Source organism: Saccoglossus kowalevskii, chromosome 2 (genome assembly GCF_978046115.1).
Source record: "Saccoglossus kowalevskii chromosome 2, keSacKowa6.1, whole genome shotgun sequence".
In the NCBI taxonomy this organism is placed as follows: Eukaryota; Metazoa; Hemichordata; class Enteropneusta; family Harrimaniidae; genus Saccoglossus; species Saccoglossus kowalevskii.
This window is the reverse complement of record NC_140642.1, coordinates 19,010,654-19,033,268: the sequence shown is the minus strand read 5'-3', so window position 1 is coordinate 19,033,268 and position 22,615 is coordinate 19,010,654. Positions and strand designations below refer to the sequence as shown.

At 35.6% G+C, this 22,615-nt stretch overlaps 1 protein-coding gene across 2 annotated transcripts; it reads right to left on the bottom strand.

Annotated features, from left to right (window-relative positions):
- Positions 1 to 6,970: 6,970 nt before the first annotated feature.
- LOC144362824 (cornifelin homolog B-like) lies at positions 6,971 to 19,979 on the bottom strand. Of its 2 annotated transcripts, none has more exons than XM_085506688.1 (5): positions 19,858 to 19,979; positions 17,748 to 17,823; positions 17,172 to 17,235; positions 15,784 to 15,923; positions 6,971 to 7,134 (listed from the first exon to the last, which is right to left on the bottom strand). In XM_085506688.1, the coding sequence occupies exons 1-5, from the start codon at positions 19,908 to 19,910 to the stop codon at positions 7,051 to 7,053; spliced, it is 417 nt and encodes a 138-aa protein (XP_085362814.1). In that variant the 5' UTR covers positions 19,911 to 19,979; the 3' UTR covers positions 6,971 to 7,050. The 2 variants fall into 2 exon arrangements, with proteins under 2 accessions (XP_085362814.1, XP_085362816.1); XM_085506690.1 differs by lacking the exon at positions 19,858 to 19,979 and adding an exon at positions 18,553 to 18,745.
- Positions 19,980 to 22,615: the final 2,636 nt, after the last annotated feature.

Genomic DNA, 22,615 nt, shown 5'->3' with positions numbered 1-22,615 from the left:
TCACTATTTGCTCATCAAAATTTTACGACCACTTATTCAAATTACTGATATACATTGTACGAAGTATTTTTAAAATCTGGCTGTAATCTGAGAAGTTTGCGCAAGTCTTGATTGACTCTGAATAATGGGTACTTTTTTATTTGTTTCAAGAGGAAAATAGAAGTAAAGTTCTCATGGGCATGGTCAAGCTCAAGACAGTTGTTAAAGTGGTATATAGACTTGGCCATGAAGTTAAGCATTTCCAATTTGCTCCTATTATTTCACTTACCCCAAGGTTTGTTTTATTGGAGGTGGGGGTGGGGTGTTATATTGACTGGCACAATATGACAAGGAGTTCCTCACTATTTGCTCATCAAAATTTTACGACCACTTATTCAAATTACTGATATACATTGTATGAAGTATTTTTAAAATCTGGCTGTAATCTGAGAAGTTTGCGTAAGTCTTGATTGACTCTGAATAATGGGTACTTTTTTATTTGTTTGAACTTGTTAAGGGAAAGTTACAAATAGCACGGGGAGAGGTAGAATTAGTACAACCCCTACAACTCATACTTATGGTGTTGGGAAAACAGAAAGCACAGTTTTATCAAAACATACAGATGCAGCAGCTATATCAACAACTGTCAAGAAGGCATCTACACAATCAGTGCCTGTCACACAGCATGCTGGAACCGAGAAGGCATCTACACAAGCACTGCCTGTCACACAGCATGCTGGAAACGAGTAGGCATCTACACAAGCACTGCCTGTCACACAGCATGCTAGAACCGAGAAGGCATCTACACAAGCACTGCCTGTCACACAGCATGCTAAAACCGAGAAGGCGTCTACACATGTACCGACACAAACGGTGCCTGTCACACAGCATGCAGAGACTACAGCTGTGATTGGTGGAGGGAGTATGGCCAAGGAAACAACTATTGCCATGGAACATGATAAAACAACATTAAATCATAAGTCCAGCACACATTCAAGTAGTAAACTTATAAGTAGTTTACAGTCAACTGTTCGTACCAGTACACAGTCAGTTAAAACAACTGTTAAATCTACTACAAGTAAGTTCTATGGTTGTGTATGAGTGTCAATAAATCATGTATTGGTATTATTATACATGTCTGATAGTTGCGAATATACACAAAAATGCCTAATGTATATTGCACCGATATACAAACTGTTATCGAAGTGATGTAGTTTTGGCTCATGCAACTTTGTTGAGTGATTTCATGTGTATGTTGCCTTTGACTGAAATACATCACGTCTTAATACTATGAGGTTATTATGAGAATACCGAAAAGTGTGCACGAAAACAGTACAACAGGAGTATTGACTGACGTGCAGATGCAACGGTGTACTGTCTGAGTGCATACTTTACGGTATCCTCGTAATAACCTTATTATTATACATCTTTTCCTCCCAATGATACTTCATGGGAATGCCGAAATCCAAAAAGTTAAAACAGAATCAGTGAACTTCTTTGTGTGGAGATCGGTCAAACCCTGGTGGTAGCCATGTTTGTTTTTATTGTTAGAGAACGCTTACGCATGTAATCATTCTATATTTGGAATTCGCATTTCCTAATATGGTGGGGTAAAAATACCCCATACAATACTGCAAAATTACAGCACACTGTAGCTTATGGCGTTATGTATAATAATGACATATACACTAAATGTTATAACATTACATTGGCAGTAAATGTTGAAGCATTACAGTTCTTGCATATACGACATGTGTGAAATATTTGAATGTGTCCTGTGGAACAACTGTGGTGCTTGAACTTTTATTTCAATTCCGTCTTTTATTATATTTATTTTTAAAGCTGGTGTTAATAAGTTACCTACTCAGGCAACGTCTGAAGCTCTTCCTACTTCAACTTTGAAGACAAATTCTGTTAAAGTTTCCATCCTCTCTGTTACCCAGTCTGTCACACCTCCTGTTATAAAGAGTAAGCTAAATGAAACGCTCGAATCAGCAGTGTGCCCTCTAAGTAGATATGATGCAACGCTAACGCAAAAGGATTTACTGTGATAATTCCCACAACAGAAAAACACTATTATGAAAAAAATGAAATTCACATTTAAAAAAAAAATGAAGAAATTTAGGTAGTATAACATTTTTGTTTTTGACTCAACTGAACTGTCAATGCAATTTTATTTTTCTTGAAGACCGACCTCTCGGCTGACTGAATTTATTTTTGGGGATTTATTCCAAAAAAAATCTCTCCTGTTAGAGGGCACACTGCACATCAGTACCTTTTTCATGTATTACAAACTGTCTAATTTAATTTATTGAGGATAACTCATGATTTACCTTGTAATAACACATTTTATTTTAGAGGCATTATGAATAATAACTGTATGCAGATATGGATTATCCAATATTTAAGTCTATGCTAAACATGCACATACCAATATTAAGGCAGTGTGAGCCAAATTCAAATTTGAACTATTATCTCATTAAAAACTTCCTGAATTAAACATTGCTCTTTTTAAATGTTAAAAATATTCATATTAATAACCAGATGACTTTTCATCTTACATGAGGGAGGACATTTTTTAGATATGAAATAAAGCAAATCCTAATTTTTCGGACTAAAAAAAATGTCTAATGACAATTATCATTTTCTGTATTCTAATAGCATTAAGAACATTAATGTAATCTTCAATTTGATCAGTACTTCTTTACATGTACATGAATCTAGTGTAAATTAGTTATTATTTAATCCACATTGTATCATAATACCGCATGTAACCACATGCAAAATTACTCAAAATGACCCATGAGTGTAATTGTGTGTATTTTTTGCTTTGATGAAATTAAATTTGATGCTTTTAGATTTTTTGCTTTCTCACACATTCTTAATAAATGGCGTTGGTTGTCACACCACTTCCTGTTTGATATGGGACTCATTGCAGTGCACACAATTTGAGTAAAATGCATCGTTTGTTTACGTGAATTACGAACACGTGATGTGCCGACCACTGCCACATAAGAGTTTACTAACCCTATCATCATCTACTCATTCACCATCAAATGTTATTGCCTTTAACAATGTAGCCTTTAATGTCAGCAATTTGTTATTATCTGTGATCAAGCTTCCTTGTCGGTTCAGAGAATTATTCAGACAAGATGCCATTCAACTTTGGAAAATACTTTTATTTTACATTTGACATTATAATAATAGACAAAGGTACATTTTTCAAAATAATACGTATTCATTAAAATACACAAACAGGTTATTTTGATGTGTTTTATAATACACAAGTTACTAAAAATAGGTACGTCTGATTTTAAAATCATGTTGACCATCCCTATGAACTAGAGCCATCAGCAACTGTTCTTTAATGTCTGGAAAAAGCAAATACCAGGTCTTTCGCAAAGTTGCAAGCAATCTTGTTATCAGTCTGAATAATTCTCACAAATGCTTTAACAATAAATAATCATTGCGTCCATGTGGGTCATTGAATCAGTACAGTTGCTAGCTGCTCACTGACATGGACAGAATATGATTATTGAGTGATACATTAACACTTTGAACATCATTACATATTTTTGGTGATACTTTTTGGCAACATGGTAACAATTTGATTGCTAAAGGTTTGATATAAATTTTGGAAAATATGAAAAAATATGACTTTAACGCTCAAAGGATTAGTTTTGTATCTCTTATAATCATTAATACTTGGCACACTAACTGCTTGTAACTTGTCATACCACATCAGTTCTTTACACCTTTTAATGAAACTCATTTTCAAGCAGGGGAGTCACCTACGTATGCGTCAGATGGGCATAGAGTGTCATTGTTTACAAACAACCATCTACCCATGAGCCTTTGCGTTTTTAGCGTGTGTTATCGTCGTTTGGGACTCAATTCCCGCGCATCCGCAGGTGACGACCCTCCCGCTTCAACTTATGTACATTATAAATGAATGTGCTGTGTCATTGTTGTATGTGCTCTGCGATCCCTGAAAAACACGCCTACAAATGCGCAGTTATATATTACACAAACTTTTATATATTTCACTCACTGATAAATGTGTTGAAATGTATCAGTACATGTGTGTAGATCTAGGGGGTGCTGTTAGCAAATTATTTTCAGTAGAGGATGGCTGTGGTATATGTTATCTTGAAGCGCCCTCTAGTGATGCTTTTAAGAATTATTTTGTTTTTGTGAAAGATCATGTTTTCTATTATAACACCGTCATTGTTCTGTTTTATAATTTTGTAATGTAATGACTTGTGATCTCTTAAATCATGTGATTCTTACTAATATTTCATTTGTATTTGTCATAGTAACAATTCATCATAACTACACAACTACACACTTATGAATTGTTGTGTAGAGAATAATATCTTTGTGTACACTATTAATGCATACCTGTTTGTATTAGAGTAGGCATGTAAAATTGATGTGCACATTCTTATTAGGTCTTGGTATTAGCGTCGTTATCAACTGCATCAGGCATCAGAGCAAGATGTAGTATGTTAAATTTAGTAATGGTTACCCAAAATTAATGGACCAATGCATTATAATTTGTCTATAGTAATAATACTGCATGTGGTGTGTCTTGAGGTAGTTGCATGCAAAGACAATATTTCATACAATCTGTTAACCAGTCTCAGTCGCTGACTTGAGTATTGACCTTGCATGAGATTTACACAGATGAATTTTTACTTAATGAAGGACAGATTATAATAAAAGTTTTGCATGGTTATATAAAAATTTTTGACAGATAAACAATTCTAATTACCAGTAATTCATGGTTGATTATTATTTTTAGCTCCGCTGTCGACTTTGTCAAGCGGAGCTTATCATATGAGTGATTGTCCGTCGTCGTCCGTGTCAATGTTTTACTTTTTCGACTTCTTCTTGAAAACTACAAGCCTGAATGCTTTGATACTTGGTGTATATGTACCTTGGGTAGACCTCTCTCAGATTTGTTCAATTCATGATGATATCTTCAATTCTCTAATTTTTGGTAAAAAGTGATATTTTCGACTTCTTGTTAAAAACCGCACGTACAATTGCTTTGATATTACATATATAGGTACTACATGTGGACCTCTCTCAGATTTGTTCATTTTGTAATGATATCTTTAATTCTCTAATTTTGGTGAATATTTTTGTCATTTTTGGTAAAAAGTGATATTTATACTTCTTGTTGAAAACCGCAAGTCCAATTGCTTTGATATATTATACATATAGGTACTACATGTGGACATCTCATCTCGGCCGACAGGCTGCTTGTTTCATGACAGTGATGACGATAGTTCAGTTTGAGAAAGTTGAAACGATGTGCTCAATTTGAATGGTTTGTAGGCGATTTTATGCTATCGCGTCGAATGATTTGTTCGTTATGGGAATGACGACAAGCTCTACTGCCAGCCGTGCTTTTCACAGATTTAAGCTGATGAATCTGAGATCGCTCGTTGCTAATGAAATAGGGCAACTTTCCGATTTGATCATTCAAAAAGGGCCATCTCAAGTAAGACAAGTGGTGAGAAATTTGCTGGATAATAAAGTGTCACGAATGGGATGATTCAAAGAAATATTTGGAAGTCTCTCTTGCAGTTCTATTTAGTACGAAAAGATCAGCAATTTCTAAGAAAGCCACTGGGAGTCGAGCCTACATCAGTAAAATCTTAAATCAGCACCAGGCAGCAGGTGAAAAGTTGTCTGGATTTGATGAGAGTGTCCTTTGGCAAGTACGATTAAATAATGATAAAGCATTTGCCAAATCAGTATTATCTGTATCATTTTTCAAGGAAGCCATTACATCAGATATTCTGCCTCCTTCTGTTAAATTGGCTTTATTAGCAGCACCATCTTCCCAGAAATTAGATCAGACTACAGATGACACTAAATTATGGAATGATTCTGAAGCAGAACACATGTTTATCCATCTAAGGGGCGGTCTATCTGAAGCTGACTATGATGGTTTAGAGAAATCTCTGAGAACCCAAGAAAATGTTTCAAGAATTCCCAGATTAACCACTTTGAGAAATAATTTGAAACGACTCCACAATATGGTGTCAGAAACTGCCTCTCAATATAAATTAGGCCGGTTTGTTCATGATATTGAAGGCCTGATTTGGAGAAGTGTCCTCAACATATTGACTGAAAACAAATTGGATTATGACCTTGATGATGAAAATGAGAGACAGAAGTTAGAAATAGTTGTAGGTGAGGGTGGCGACACTTCCCAAGATTTCAAGGGAGTGTCCCAAAAGTATTTGCCATCAGTGGTGCTATACGTCTGATAAAATATAATGGTAATAAAGTATGGAGAGATCCAAATCCACAGTCTGATGCAAGCCGCATTCCATTTGCCATTATAAATGCCCCAGAGAGTCATGCACTGATAGAAGTTGATATTCTTCCTGTTCTGACATGCACTGAAAAATTTGCCCAACATGGTATAAAGGGGATGAAAAACTGGAAGGAGATGAAAAGTATAAAAGTTTGGTCTTGCAGAGGAAGAGTACCAGTTTTTTCTGCAATTTATGTTTGGCTACAGTTCATAAATGTCACAATCCAAATCATGAATGGGATATGTCTATCACTCTTGCGGATATGAATTCATGGGCAGAAGAAAAAAGTAATGGTCAGAGTAATCATCCTCTTATAAAGTATGACCCCATAAATGAATACACTATGGATCACCTTCATGCTAAATTGAGAAACATGGGTAAACTAATTGACGAGCTCTTCAACGAGGCTCAAAAGATCGACCAACAACTGGAATTTATACAAAAGTTTGCAAAGTTATCTGAAGATCAAAAACATGATGTGAAGCAATATGAATTAAAACTGGTCGACCAATTTGATGCCAAGGTTGAAATTAATGAAGCAAATCATTCAGCAAAGTTACTTCAAGTTACTAAAAAGGATGATCTTAACAAAATTGATAAGAAACTTGAAGCAGCTTCACTAGCATTTGAAATTAAATACACTGAACACATTGAAGTGAATTTGTTGGATTCTGCTGAATCACATTTTGAAATTTTATTTGGCACACACAACGAATACAAATGCACACTATGTGCATCACATCTCCATGTTGTATATAAAACCAAGCCAGGTATCACTCGTCACATGCGAACTGTCCATGGTAAGTTCAGCACAAAAGATCTGAAACAAAACACAAGATGCATTACTAATCTCAATATTTAATATAAAAAATCTGTCATAATAATAAATTATTATTTACACTTGGTAAAACTATTCTAAAGTCAGCCTAAATTGTCAAATTTGTAATGACACTATTTTCTAGGTATTAATTCTTCAACTTCAAACACATCAATGTGTGTCACGTTTACTGGAGAAGTGAAGGGGGCGTGGCACATTTTTTTTGAAAATCATTTGTTATTAACTATATTTAGTATATTCTCACTTTAATATTACATAATTTATTATGAATACTATGTCAGAAAATAATAATGAGAGAAACAAATGAAATGCATTGGTATCTAAAACAGATACATGGAAAATGTTCATTTTATCCCTATACCTATAGTATCTCAATAGTGTATATATTATCTCAATAGTGTATATATGGTATGCAAATTAATGACAAAATACATTATGACACTTTATTCACTACTCCTATGAGGGACATAACGTGTATATGGTCGATCTACATATCGTTGTAAAGCTCTCGAAATCCCCAACAAAATTACGTTTTTTCATTTTCACGACTAGCATTTTTGCAACAAAAAAGGCGCCAACAATTGAAGAAATCGAACGTTATTTTCTAAAAATTGCTTTTTTTCATGTAAAACGTAAAACAAGCAGCCTATCGGCTGAGATAGCTCCGCTGTTAGCAATGCACATTTCAATTAAAGAACTGAAGACATCATTAGAAAATGAACAATATGTATAGTATCAAAGCAATCGGACTTGCAGTTTTTAACAAGAAGTCGAAAATATCACTTTCTACCAAAAATGACAAAAATATTCACCAAAATTAGAGAATTGAAGATATCATTACAAAATGAACAAATCTGAGCGAGGTCCACATGTAGTACCAATATATATAATATCAAAGCAATTGGGCTTGCTGTTTTTAACAAGAAGTTGAAAATATCACTTTTTACCAAAAATGACAACAATATTCACCAAAATTAGAGAATTGAAGATATCATTACAAAATGCACAAATGTGAGAGAGGTCCACATATAGTACCTATATATGTAATATCAAAGCACTTGGACTTACAGTTTTTAACAAGAAGTCAAAAATATCACTTTTTACCAAAAATGACAAAAATATTCACCAAAATTAGAGAATTGAAGATATCATTACAAAATGAACAAATCTGAGCGAGGTCCACATGTAGTACCAATATATGGCGGGAAGATACACATTTTTAATGGAGATATAATCCAGTGCTATGACCCAAATTCTGACACATGGACTGGTGTCGGTGACTTACCAGAGGGGGTACCTAAGGAAAATACAGTGGCTGTTGTATTTGATCGGTTTATATACGTTTGTCAGAATGCCAGCATGATCTATGTGTATGATCCAAGAAGGAATCAGTGGCTGCGTCCGATTCCTGGCTTAGAGGCAGCTACCGGCAGTGGATACTTGGCCACTGTTTGTAATAACAAGATATATCTTGTAAGTGAGAGGGAATATGTGACTGACTTTGGTACAAATATTGTGCACATGTACTCATTCGACCCTTTGGCAGGAGTGGTGGAATTGGCAGCTGTTTTTAAATGTTCAACATCACCAAAGTATTGCATCACAATTAAAGTATGATGCTCCAAATGACTCTCTGAAAAATACTACCGGTATTACAGTTTACAAATGTAGAATCAATCATTGTATTCGATGAAACCTAGTGCATAAATGCTGTGGGACAATGCAAATATCTAATTGGCTTAGGATTACAATCAGTGCTTACTAATTACCTAATTTGTTTTACAAATATTTCAAGTACTACTAAACTTTGTACTTAGATGCTTCAGGATTATGCGCATACTTTATCAGTTTGTTTGTTGCAAACTTTACATATTAATTCAATTTGCTTAAATTTACTTATTTTATCTCATCAAATGTTAATGAATATCCAGACATGCATCTCAATAATCATTCTGCATAAGTGCTCTGTAATAAATAACAGATTTGCAAACCACAGATTTACAATCAAATGTATTCTTTCCTTTGAGTGTTCTGTTATTATATACTTTAATATGGTTCTGATTTCTAAATTTACAATTCCAATTCAACATTCTGCATACTACAGACAGTAGTTGTCAGTCGTTTCTGAAAACTCAGCTTTTGAGCAACTGTCAATCCTTTTTTTTAAATTTCTGTTTCACATGATCAATGTAAACACTCATTCGAGTCATTTGAGTCGTTATTGTTTGTAGTATGTTCTGATAGTCAATCATAAAATCAACAACGTATTATTGAATTGATGTTATTTAATCCCGAAGTATATACCATGATTGAATACACATGTTTATGCCATGATTGTGTAATGTTTATGTCATTATTGCGTACATGTTTATGCCATGATTGTGTACATGTCTATGCCATGATTGTGTACATGTTTATGTCATAATGATGTACATGTTTATGTCATGAGTGTGTACATGTTTATGCCATGATTGAGTACATGTTTATGCCATGATTGAGTAAATGTTTATGCCATGATTGAGTAAATGTTTATGTCATGATTGAGTACATGTTTATGCCATGATTGAGTAAATGTTTATGCCATGATTGAGTACATGTTTATGCCATGATTGAGTACATGTTTATGCCATGATTGAGTACATGTTTATGCCATGATTGAGTAAATGTTTATGTCATGATTGAGTACATGTTTATGCCATGATTGAGTAAATGTTTATGCCATGATTGAGTAAATGTTTATGTCATGATTGGGTACATGTTTATGCCATGATTGAGTAAATGTTTATGTCATGATTGGGTACATGTTTATGCCATGATTGAGTACATGTTTATGCCATGATTAAGTACATGATTATGCCATGATTGAGTACATGGTTATGCCATGACGTGACGTGAAGCTAGACGCAGTACATGTTTAATACTTTAGACAAAGTAAACAATATTTCTTTGAAGTGGTCTGCATATGTGCGGTCTCCAGGCCCTGGTATAGCGAGTATAATTCATGCTATATTATTACCAAACGCTTCAGCGTGGTATTAAGAGTTTGTTTTCAGGGGTGGGTGATACCAAGGTGGGAAATGGATGCACATATGGGGTTAATTCTTGGAATTGCAATAGAGAGGGCTCAGGCTGAAATACAATATATAGTGTTTTCACTTTTCGTCTGATATTTCTGTGGTATTCTGCTGCTGTAAATAATGCACGATTTGTTCCGAAATTCAGTGTGTTGTGTGCATTCCATGGTTATTCGTTTTTTGCTGAAAACACCCCTATTGTTTAATGGCAGAGTTGAATAGTTTCACTCCCACTGGAAAATCTGCATTATTGCTGGAATGAGAGCTAATCAAACACATTTTCCAGACCGGCGAAAGTGTATGCAACAGCCAATTTTAACAGCCTGTCACATGATTTTACTCTGAATGTCAACATGAAAAGAGGCTAGTCCATTATACGCAGGAGTAATTGGGAGTAGAATATGTGAGAGATAGTATCAACAGAGATGTGTATAGTGAAAAGTAATATATATCCTTCTTTTGCATCGCTGAGCATTTCTGTTTTAGTATACTGGTTTGAAAATGTTGAACTTGCATGATTTGCGATGTGTTTTTTTTACACAAACTCCCCTATTGATCGAATCCCGGGTTTGAAGGAGAACGGCACACCACGTGATTCGTTTGAATACAATGGTGAAGGCAAACATGCCGTCCTACTGTGGTACTCCACTGACGGGATGACTTGCGTCGTCAGCTGTCGTCGCTGAGCTGAACGCTACAACTTCGCTTGTGATGTTGCTTGTTAGCCGTGGATTAAATGAATCCTGATTACCGGTTAAAATGTCGCTCATTTGGCGTTGGTAATCTTTATTTGGAACTGGGTAACCTCCTGGTACTTTGATGTTGATGGTTGCGCCTCAATTGTAAATCAGTAATTTTACTGCGGGTGGATCTTCCAAGAGTCCTTCAGGGTTTATAAAACTCAGTCAACATACATCAAGTTCTCTCAATCGTTATATTCTATGTGATGTACACCTAATATGCCAAAAATGTTGCTGAACGATTTGAATAGGATAAAATTAGCAGACGAAAATTTGTTTACAAAATAAAATTAGTTCAGTTGCCAACGAAAACAAGCCGGTAGACTGGGTGGCAATCCTCTCAAAAAACAAGCAATGTGTTATCGGTTGTTGCCAATGTAGGACATGAACGTGAAGCTAACGTCGTTTTATAACTAAAACCGGGCACCGTATACGAAGTTCGCAAAAAAACATTCAGTCTTTAGAAGTCACTTTATTTTATTGCTAGGACGTATTCTGCAGTTCAATTTATTATTTCCAACTGTTTTGGGTAGAATTTTGTAGATTGGAGACAGCATTTACATTTCATTCAAAGTTCAAAGTTGCGTTGAGATTACTTTGATACAGTGTAGCAATGTCAGCGCCGGTGATCTCTGACCGGTGTGCAATGTAGCCAAAATAAAAAGCCATGATCATTTGAACACTGCTATTACAAGACTGGTAGGAGGTAATCAATTTGGAGCGAAAGTATTAAAAAAAACAGTTTTTGGCTGTTGCCATGGTAGCTGTGGGCCAAGGATGTTTTTCCAATTAGTGGCGGTACGACCCGCCTGTCAAGTTGTCAACAAAATTAGCCAAGCCAACAAAAATCTCAGAGGAGTTAAAAACCGTTACGTTGCTGGTGAAAAGTTACCCTAACGTTGGGGTCAATTTTGTCGGTAATGAAAATAGACATAAAAAACGGTAAAGTGTTGCCCACACTCAAGCTGAGTAGAATGAGCTACGCCCGTGCTTTTTAATCATAGAAATGTAGGGTGTGATACATTTGGCGTGAAGGTATTCAAAAAATAAGTTTTTGGCTGTTGCCATGGAAACGGTCAAAATTTGTTTTCAGATTTTACAAATAGTAACTTTGTGCCCACACTCAAGCTGAGTAGAATGAGCTATGTCTGGGGGTTTTGTATACTAAATTTGTAGCAGGTGATACATTTAGCTCGAAGCTATCCAAAAATTAGTTTTTTTGGCTATTGCTTTGGCAACGGCAGGCGAAATTTTTCCAGATTTTTGTTTTTTTGGCTATTGCTTTGGCAACGGCAGGCGAAATTTTTCCAGATTTTTTCTAATAACTAGGGTGAAGGTGTGACCTTCCTGCTAAGTTTGAGCGAAATCGGCCAAGCCAAAAAACACAGAAGAATTTATACGTGAAAACGCTGTAAAATCACACACAGACACACAAAAGTGATTTTAAGGGCAAACGTAATGGAGCGGATCGCCAATACCATGTTCATTTGCATATTGACCTTGTAAATAAAAAAAAACACATTATTGCATTGGTGATATGCAAATTAGTTTTAGTCAAAATAAGTGACTGCTTAAAACTTTCTATTACTGTTCAAATTTCATTTCACTCGGCAAGTATATTCATGTACCCAAGGGTAAAATATCGTACTTCTAAATATTGTTTATTTCTGCCATGTTTCGAAAAACGCTACTCTTGAAAAGACTACTTTGTTTGCTCCCAGATCTCATTTGCATATGAGGTGTGGTAATACCGATTTTGATTTCAGGGACGAATCAAAATAAACTGCAGCACATATGTAATAATGTGGAATACATTTTCAATGTAAAAATTTTTCCGCTAAAATAAATTCAAGTGAAAATTTCCCTCAAACTCTATTGAGACTTGACACAGCACAGTGAAAATTAGATCCACACGTAATACTTGAAAACTTTTCATCGAAAATAAATTAAGTGAAATTCTATGTGACTTCATGAGAATTGGAAATAAACAAATTATATGAAACCCAACCCTACCACTCCATACACAATTTAAACTACACCCCCAAAACATGTATTCTATTTGACTTTAGGAGAAATTGGAATAAACAAATTATATGACAACGTACTTAATTATAATTTCAGCCTCTAGTTCAGCACTGATTAAATAAACTACCTCGTCTTCAAGCCAACTTGAAGTTATTCAATGCCTACATCAGTGACTTCAAAATCTATGCTTCAATCCCAGGAATTTAATGCTATTAATTAATTGCTATTAATTGTATGGGAGTGCCAGTCTTTTATTTTCTATTGTAATGTCAATTTCTTGCTATTACTTGGAACATGAAGCTGTAACCACAGACCGTCCAGGTAAAACCTGGTGTAAGCACATGTTTAGGCAGTCTTGAACTATGCATGTGAAGCCAGTTGAGAGATATATCCAATCTTATTGATTTCTCATTGTTTGGTGACTATTTGCTGCAAATGCAGCAAAAATCATGTATAAATATTACCCACACAGCATTCTACAGGTTACTTGTTCTATGATAGTTATTGAGCTATTGAGATGTTATTTAATCCCGAAGTATATACCATGATTGAATACATGTACATGTTTATGCCATGATTGTGTACATGTTTATGTCACGATTGAGTACATGTTTATGTCATGATTGTGTACATGTTTATGCCATGATTGAGTACATGTTTATGCCATGATTGAGTAAATGTTTATGCTATGATTGAGTAAATGTTTGTGTCATAATGGTGTACATGTTTGTGCCATGATTGTGTACATGTTTATGCCATGATTGTGTACATGTTTATGTCATAATGGTGTACATGTTTGTGCCATGATTGTGTACATGTTTATGCCATGATTGTGTACATGTTTATATGCCATGATTGAGTAAATGTTTATGCTATGATTGAGTAAATGTTTATGTCATAATGGTGTACATGTTTGTGCCATGATTGTGTACATGTTTATGCCATGATTGTGTACATGTTTATGTCATAATGGTGTACATGTTTGTGCCATGATTGTGTACATGTTTATGCCATGATTGTGTACATGTTTATGTCATAATGGTGTACATGTTTATGTCATGATTGTGTATATGTTTATGCCATGATTGAGTACATGTTTATGCCATGATTGAGTAAATGTTTATGCTATGATTGAGTAAATGTTTATGTCATGATTGAGTACATGTTTATGCCATGATTGAGTAAATGTTTATGCCATGATTGAGTACATGTTTATGCCATGATTGAGTACATGTTTATGCCATGATTGAGTAAATGTTTATGCCATGATTGAGTACATGGTTATGCCATGATTGAGTACATGTTTATGCCATGATTAAGAACATGATTATGCCATGATTGGGTACATGTTTATGCCATGATTGAGTACATGTTTATGCCATGATTAAGTACATGATTATGCCATGATTGAGTAAATGTTTATGCCATGATTGAGTAAATGTTTATGACATGATTGGGTACATGTTTATGTCATGATTGAGTACATGTTTAAGCCATGATTGAGTACATGTTTATGCCATGATTGAGTACATGGTTATGCCATGACGTGACGTGAAGCTAGACGCAGTACATGTTTAATACTTTAGACAAAGTAAACAATATTTCTTTGAAGTGGTCTGCATATGTGCGGTCTCCAGGCCCTGGTATAGCGAGTATAATTCATGCTATATTATTCTATGATAGTTATTGAGCTTAATATAGTACATGTATAGTATAACATTATTAAACAAGTATATATTTCCCCAACATTTATTTAATGTATATTTGCTCAAAGTCAGATAATAACACATAACAACCAGTCTAGTTTGATTCATCCTGATTTTTTATTCATTATGTAATATTTAGAATTTCGAAACCACCAGTTAGATTGTGTTGAAAAAGAATACTACCTAGTATCCAGTTTATTATTTTGGGAGTACATAATGCTAGTTTCTACTGCTTCTTCACTAGTCAGATTGCTTTTATATTTTAGTGACAGGGGCGCTCACCTCTGAACCTTCGTCACTGGTATTTAAATATTCCACAATACAGTGGTACAAAGACGTCAATAATGTGATCATAATTCCGAAATGAGTTAATATTACAACCAATCTGACTACTTTTGTGTAATAATTTCTAGCATGGTTTAATTTATTAGTGACACATTTATTAAGTAGAAGTGAGAATTTTCAACACTAAACTCGTTCAAGTTTCAAACCATTACTTCAATCGCATGTTTCAAGCTCAATGTTGTCAATTTCTCGCATCAGCTGACACGTGGCACATGGTGCACAGGCAGTCATACACACGTGGCACATGGTGCACAGGCAGTCATACACACGTGGCACATGGTGCACAGGCAGTCATACACACGTGGCACATGGTGCACAGGCAGTCATACACACGTGGCACATGGTGCACAGGCAGTCATACACACGTGGCACATGGTGCACAGGCAGTCATACACACGTGGCACATGGTGCACAGGCAGTCATACACACGTGGCACATGGTGCACAGGCAGTCATACACACGTGGCACATGGTGCACAGGCAGTCATACACACGTGGCACATGGTGCACAGGCAGTCATACACACGTGGCACATGGTGCACAGGCAGTCATACACACGTGGCACATGGTGCACAGGCAGTCATACACACGACGTCATCAAATATGGATCCCTGTTGGTAAATGTGTATTACAGTAAGAATTATTTTTAAATGTCATGACAACGCTTCAAACTAGTTTGTAGCTGTTGTGCAGCATCTGACGTAGAGACAAATTTGACTAACTGATGAAAGAAATGAATTACCTTAATGTTATGAGTGATTCTGAGCTTTGTTCTTAGAGCAATCAGACCACATGGGAAACATAGCGCTGTAAAGAACGGTTCTCCCATTCGACTGAATGCTTCACACAGAAAACATGGACAGAGGAACGTACCACACAGACCTGGGTGTACAGATGTAAAAGAAAGGCTAAGCAAATATAGAATTAATAAGAGAATGAATGAATACGGTGATAATAAATTGAATAAATCAGTCGATCGACTGTGTCTGAATAAAGAGCAGTTTTTAGCCCCCCCCCCCCCAAAAAAAAAAAACCCAAAAACAACAACCATCGTTAAAGCCAAACCAATCAAGCATGTTGTCACCGAGCTGCACAACATGAAAGCCATCAATCAGTGTCTTTCAAGACAGTGGTACATTGTCGGAAAAATAGATCGACTTTTTCGTGAACTATTGTTTCTCATGAAAACTTATTTGTTTATACAAATTGCCACTTAATGTTAATGGAATGTTCCAGTTTCCGTTGTTGCTGTTTCCAAAGTATACCTCCATTTTAAAGATAGTTATAATTTCATCACAAGAAAATTTAAGAGATTTTCAAGAAATTTAAATATTAATTTATTAGCAACTAGTTTGAGCATAGACCTTAAAAGACAACATGTATGGTTTTTAAGTTCAACCAACAAATGGCTACCAAAGCTGTGGTAAGGTTACTTCTCATAAATAAGGTACTTATAAAACCTATCGTTCTAATAAAACAAGCAGCCTATCGGCTGAGATAGCTCCGCTGTTAGCAATGCACATTTCAATTAAAGAACTGAAGACATCATTAGAAAATGAACAATATGTATAGTATCAAAGCAATCGGATTACAGTTTTTAAAAAGAAGTCGAAAATATCACTTTTTACCAAAAATGACAAAAATATTCACCAAAATTAGAGAATTGAAGATATCATCACAAAATGAACAAATCTGAGAGAGGTCCACATGTAGTACCTATATATGTAATATCAAAGCAATCGGACTTGCGTTTTAACAAGAAGTCGAAAATATCACTTTTTACCAAAAATATTCACCAAAATTAGAGAATTTAAGATATCATCACGAAATGAACAAATCTGAGAGAGGTCTACCCAAGGTACATATACACCAAGTATCAAAGCATTCAGGCTTGTAGTTTTCAAGAAGAAGTCGAAAAATAAAACATTGACACGGACGACGGACGACGACGGACAATCACTCATATGATAAGCTCCGCTCGACAAAGTCGACAGCGGAGCTAATAAAATACTTAGTGCATAACATTAAAAAAAATACATGCCGTACAATACATCAAATTTAACCAGAATGAACTGCACTCTCATGTAGATTTCACGCAATATACTGTGTTGGGTGAGTGTTTATACGTACATGATCTTGAATCATCGAGACATTCCAATACAGCAGTTGACCAAGGTCTTGCAGGACGCTTAAACTGAAAAGTAACATCATGATTAGTAAAGAAACAAGCCGGTAACCTGATTGGCGATCCAATAGGTACGCAATCGTTTTTATACCTTTTGTCATGGGAAGCGGTATGTCAGTTTTTTTTTTGCGTCAAATGTTGTCATCCAGCTTATCAAATTCGGTCCAGACAATAAAACTAGTAGAAATATCTTTCCATAAATCCAATAAATCATATTAGAGCGATAAGCAATTATATATAATATATATTCTCGTAATCCTGGGACATTTATGTACACTCAACCCCAACTTAATTTTGCACTGTCCCGACATGTCAATTGAATGGTGCAATCATAGCACTATCTCATTCTATCTATCTGTGAACAACTGTAATTACGCCATAATTTATACACCGACATAGGGCACCACATCAATCGACGTGTTCGAATTTCCTGTAAACAAACAATGTATTTTACACGCGTTGCATATGTCGTTGTGATCGAACAGGACGCGGCGCGACGACCAATCAATATAAATACTCACAGTTGATGGCACCTCTGTGATGGGCATGTTAGATACTACAGTCGCTTTCTCGCCTTGATTCATCTTAGTTAAGTCACTGTGGTGTTTGCAATGTGGGAAACAGAAATAACAGTATTTATTTATTCATTATATTACTATACTGTAAATATATTACAGACAATAAATTACCGACGAAGTTGACTGGTCCATGCAGGTAGTTACTAATCAAAAGTGGTTCGGGGTCATCACAGGGGCTTGTCAACTTATGGTAAAGCCCTAGATCGATCACGGAATGCCAACCCCGTGTTCTCTCTAATGGCTTCACCCCTATGGTGATATTGAAGATGAAAACATCACTGCAATATGAAATGAACAAGATACTATGTCATATCAAATTATGCTCATCCATTATGATCACGATAGGAGACAACAAGCTATATTAGTAATGTTTATATGAATATTTAAACACAAACCTGACTCGCATAATGTTATATACATGTATATTCTATTGTATACATATTTTCCAGGATGGACTGTGAAGTGCCAAAAAATCGTTTTTTGTTTTTGTTTATTTTTTACAAAACCGTACAACCATGAGGAATATCAGGCATTGTTGGTACTTGACCGTCTACTAGTAATATATTAAAGGCCAATACACGTTTAACGCCCTCTGGTACAAAACGTCGAAATTTTTTTGAGCTGCAGTTGGTTATCAATGAAGATGTTTTTAAGAGATATTACTAGTAACATATGTATTCAAAATAACCAAAACAGTTGATTTCACCCATGTACAAGTGCATCACCATATTGACGTCACAGAAATTACCGTATCTATGTTCTCTCTGTGTTAGTACACTGACGTAATAGTTGTACCACGACCCCGGACCACGACCAACTGGGCTGTAGACGTCTCACATTGAAAATAGCAGGGATCAAATATCATGTAGCGAAAGTGAACGAAATAATCCAGACGGCAGCTATCCAATTTGAGTTCGCAATAAACTGCATAGTAAACGGACTGATCATTTTAAAGCAGGAGGGTCGTCACCTGCGCACGCGCGGGAATTGAGTCCAAAGCGATAATAACAACACACGCTAAAAACGCAAAGGCTCATGGGTAGACGCTTGTTTGTAAACAATGACACGCTATGGCCATCTGACGCATGCGCAGGTGACAACTTCCCTCTTTAATATACCGTAAACACGTCTTTTTAGCTAGCATCTCATTTTAGCTAATTCAGCTAACCTGTAATTTCGCTAATTCAAGATGTCGCTAATTAAGAATAAAGCATATTCTCGCAATGAGATTGCTGGCATTTTAGCTAAATTAAGATTTTGTTAATTCATGTATTGAGTCAAATTCGCTAAAATGGCATGTAGCTATTTCAATGTGTTTTACAGTAGTTTATTGCAATGCGGAAAGCCGCCCGAATGTCCATAACGAGCAAACGTGCATGATACTTGTCCAGAAAATAAATGGTATGCCCTGTATGTTATATCATAGCAGAACTCTAATACCAAATGTTGAAATAACCACTAAATGTATCTCACTTGTGTTATAAATATCTGTGAAATATTATTATTATTTTTTAGTATATAGGCGGAGGCCTTTACAATTAAATTATATTCATACAATTAAAATGTATATTTTATATCTGTGGCCACATTTATTACCATGAAGCAATTTGATTTCTCACTCACAATATTTTCTTATATATTCGAACCGTGTTCAAGATGGCGGTTCTATATAGTAAATATAATTTGATTGTATTATTAATTGTACGCCAGCTGACCGTGCCTTGCGTATCCCCGAGGACCTCCAGAATAACCCAGTGGTCGACTGCCCAATCAGCAGTTATATAATCGAATCACTGACTTATATTCGGCATACATGCAGTGCCATACTCCTCGTCAGGATCATCGCGTTTCTCACTTGGGGGAATGGTGTCTAATCGGAAGGGAAATGAAGAACACGTCTCCCTCTCACACATCGTAGCAGATATCACATCACTAGTACAGAGCAAGGCTCTCCTCATTTATTCCTCTACTGTATCTCCAAACTATTTGTCAATTCACAGGTGTTTAAATGTAAATAGTACAACATATCAATAAAAAGTGAAAGCATACTCACAGATCCCTGCACCAAAATGACAACTGAAAGAATTTGATTGCGAAATATATCATCAACGTTCAAATGATGCGCCCCGTTGACATTAATTTCCTTCACACGAAGACAGCTTGTGTTCCAGCTAGGTTTCACAATTGTGTGTAAGTGAATATATAAAATAATGTATTACCTCTGAAATAATTTATATTTCTAACACATGTTATTTGCAACAATTTTTCAAACAAAGGCCAATTCAGTTCTTTTATGCTATTGTGTTTAATACACATATGGATGAGTCAATTGATATTTTACTTCTCTTCCCAATCTACCATTCACAAGATAAGACGTCATATCGGCGCATCTAATAAACAAGGTCGTTCGAACAATCTAAAGTGAAATGTATACACATAATTATATACGTGGCAGTGTTAGACCAACACAAATTGGATCTACTCCTTTATGTTCAATTATATGAATTTGTATATAATCTATTATCATTAATTTAAATACACACGTTGTATACATGTATATACATGTACTTTCAATCTATTCCACAAATAAAAAAAAATAGTTCATACGTTAATTATTAATTAATCGGACAACACGATTTACCATTGCCTGTATGCAAACGGTTTAGATACAACAATGCTGAACATTATTAAGTATGCTAATTAGCTATTTATAATGCACATATCAATTTGAATTTATTTTCAAAGATGTAACTACAGAATGCATAAACATGTAACCAAGTTTCAATCTATTTTAGCAATATATAACAAAAGCATTCTGAAAATAAATCATTCATATTCAAATTAGGTAATTATTACTTGACGTGTATGAGCCGCAACAGTGAGCCAGAAGAAAACTTCGTAAGAGCTGGTACCGATTATAATAGCTGAAAAAGCATGCTTAGCTGTCAAATTTTTAAACAGTTGTTTTGTAAAGAATTGTGTCTCATCGTTATAGTGTATATGTTTAGTTACGAAAAAGTGGTGAAATACTTACATATTTAGTGACAATGAGGTTTTTATCATCAATTAAAATTGTAATTCTTTAGATGATGAGATGCAGTCTAGACTTAGAGGAGCTAACCTTTCAAGCTAGTTGTCATTCCGTCCAATATAAGCTAGTTGTCATTCCGTCTAATATAAGCTAGTTGTCATTCCGTCCAATATAAGCTAGTTGTCATTCCGTCCAATATAAGCTAGTTGTCATTCCGTCTAATATAAGCTAGTTGTCATTCCGTCCAATATAAGCTAGTTGTCATTCCGTCCAATATAAGCTAGTTGTCATTCCGTCCAATATAAGCTAGTTGTCATTCCGTCCAATATAAGCTAGTTGTCATTCCGTCCAATATAAGCTAGTTGTCATTCCGTCCAATATAAGCTAGTTGTCATTCCGTCCAATATAAGCTAGTTGTCATTCCGTCCAATATAAGCTAGTTGTCATTCCGTCCAATATAAGCTAGTTGTCATTCCGTCCAATATAAGCTAGTTGTCATTCCGTCTAATATAAGCTAGTTGTCATTCCGTCCAATATAAGCTAGTTGTCATTCCGTCCAATATAAGCTAGTTGTCATTCCGTCCAATATAAGCTAGTTGTCATTCCGTCCAATATAAGCTAGTTGTCATTCCGTCCAATATAAGCTAGTTGTCATTCCGTCTAATATAAGCTAGTTGTCATTCCGTCCAATATAAGCTAGTTGTCATTCCGTCCAATATATGCTAAATGTCATTCCGTCCAATATAAGCTAGATGCCATTCCGTCCAATATAAGCTAGATGCCATTCCGTCCAATATAAGCTAGTTGTCATTCCGTCTAATATAAGCTAGTTGTCATTCCGTCCAATATAAGCTAGTTGTCATTCCGTCTAATATAAGCTAGATGTCATTCCGTCCAATATAAGCTAGATGTCATTCCGTCCAATATAAGCTAGATGCCATTCCGTCTTGTATAAGCTAGATGCCATTCCGTCCAATATAAGCTAGATGCCATTCCGTCCAATATAAGCTAGATGTCATTCCGTCCAATATAAGCTAGATGTCATTCCGTCCAATATAAGCTAGATGTCATTCCGTCCAATATAAGCTAGATGCCATTCCGTCCAATATAAGCTAGATGCCATTCCGTCCAATATAAGCTAGATGTCATTCCGTCCAATATAAGCTAGATGTCATTCCGTCCAATATAAGCTAGATGCCATTCCGTCCAATATAAGCTAGATGCCATTCCGTCCAATATAAGCTAGGTGCCATTCCGTCCAATATAAGCTAGATGCCATTCCGTCCAATATAAGCTAGATGCCATTCCGTCCAATATAAGCTAGATGCCATTCCGTCCAATATAAGCTAGATGCCATTCCGTCCAATATAAGCTAGATGCCATTCCGTCCAATATAAGCTAGATGCCATTCCGTCCAATATAAGCTAGATGCCTTTCCGTCCAATATAACCTAGATGCCATTCCGTCTAATACAATGGAATGGATGTATTATTCTGGTCGATTAATTAAATGTATATCACCAGCGCTCCATGCCATGGTTGTTAATATTTTATAGCATGGACCACAATTAGTGCACAATACTACTATATTTGGTGTTCTGTTATCGCCATTTTTAAAGGGCGGCAGTCTTGGTGTCGCGTCCTGTTCAATATGGGACTCATAGCGACGTATACAACGCGTGTAAAATACATTGTTTATTTACATGAAATTCGAACACGCGCTGCGCGACGACCACCGCGCTTTAACAGCACTGTATCATCCTACCAAAAAGTAACTGAAC

Coding starts and splice junctions, on each gene's coding strand:
- LOC144362824 (XM_085506688.1), bottom strand. CDS start 19,910: ATGATATATTTCGCAATCAAATTCTTTCAGTTGTCATTTTGGTGCAGG. Junction 17,236..17,747: donor TCACAGAGGTGCCATCAACT/GTGAGTATTTAT, acceptor GTTACTTTTCAG/TTTAAGCGTCCTGCAAGACC. Junction 7,135..15,783: donor GAATCACTCATAACATTAAG/GTAATTCATTTC, acceptor GTTTTGTTTCAG/ATCTTTTGTGCTGAACTTAC.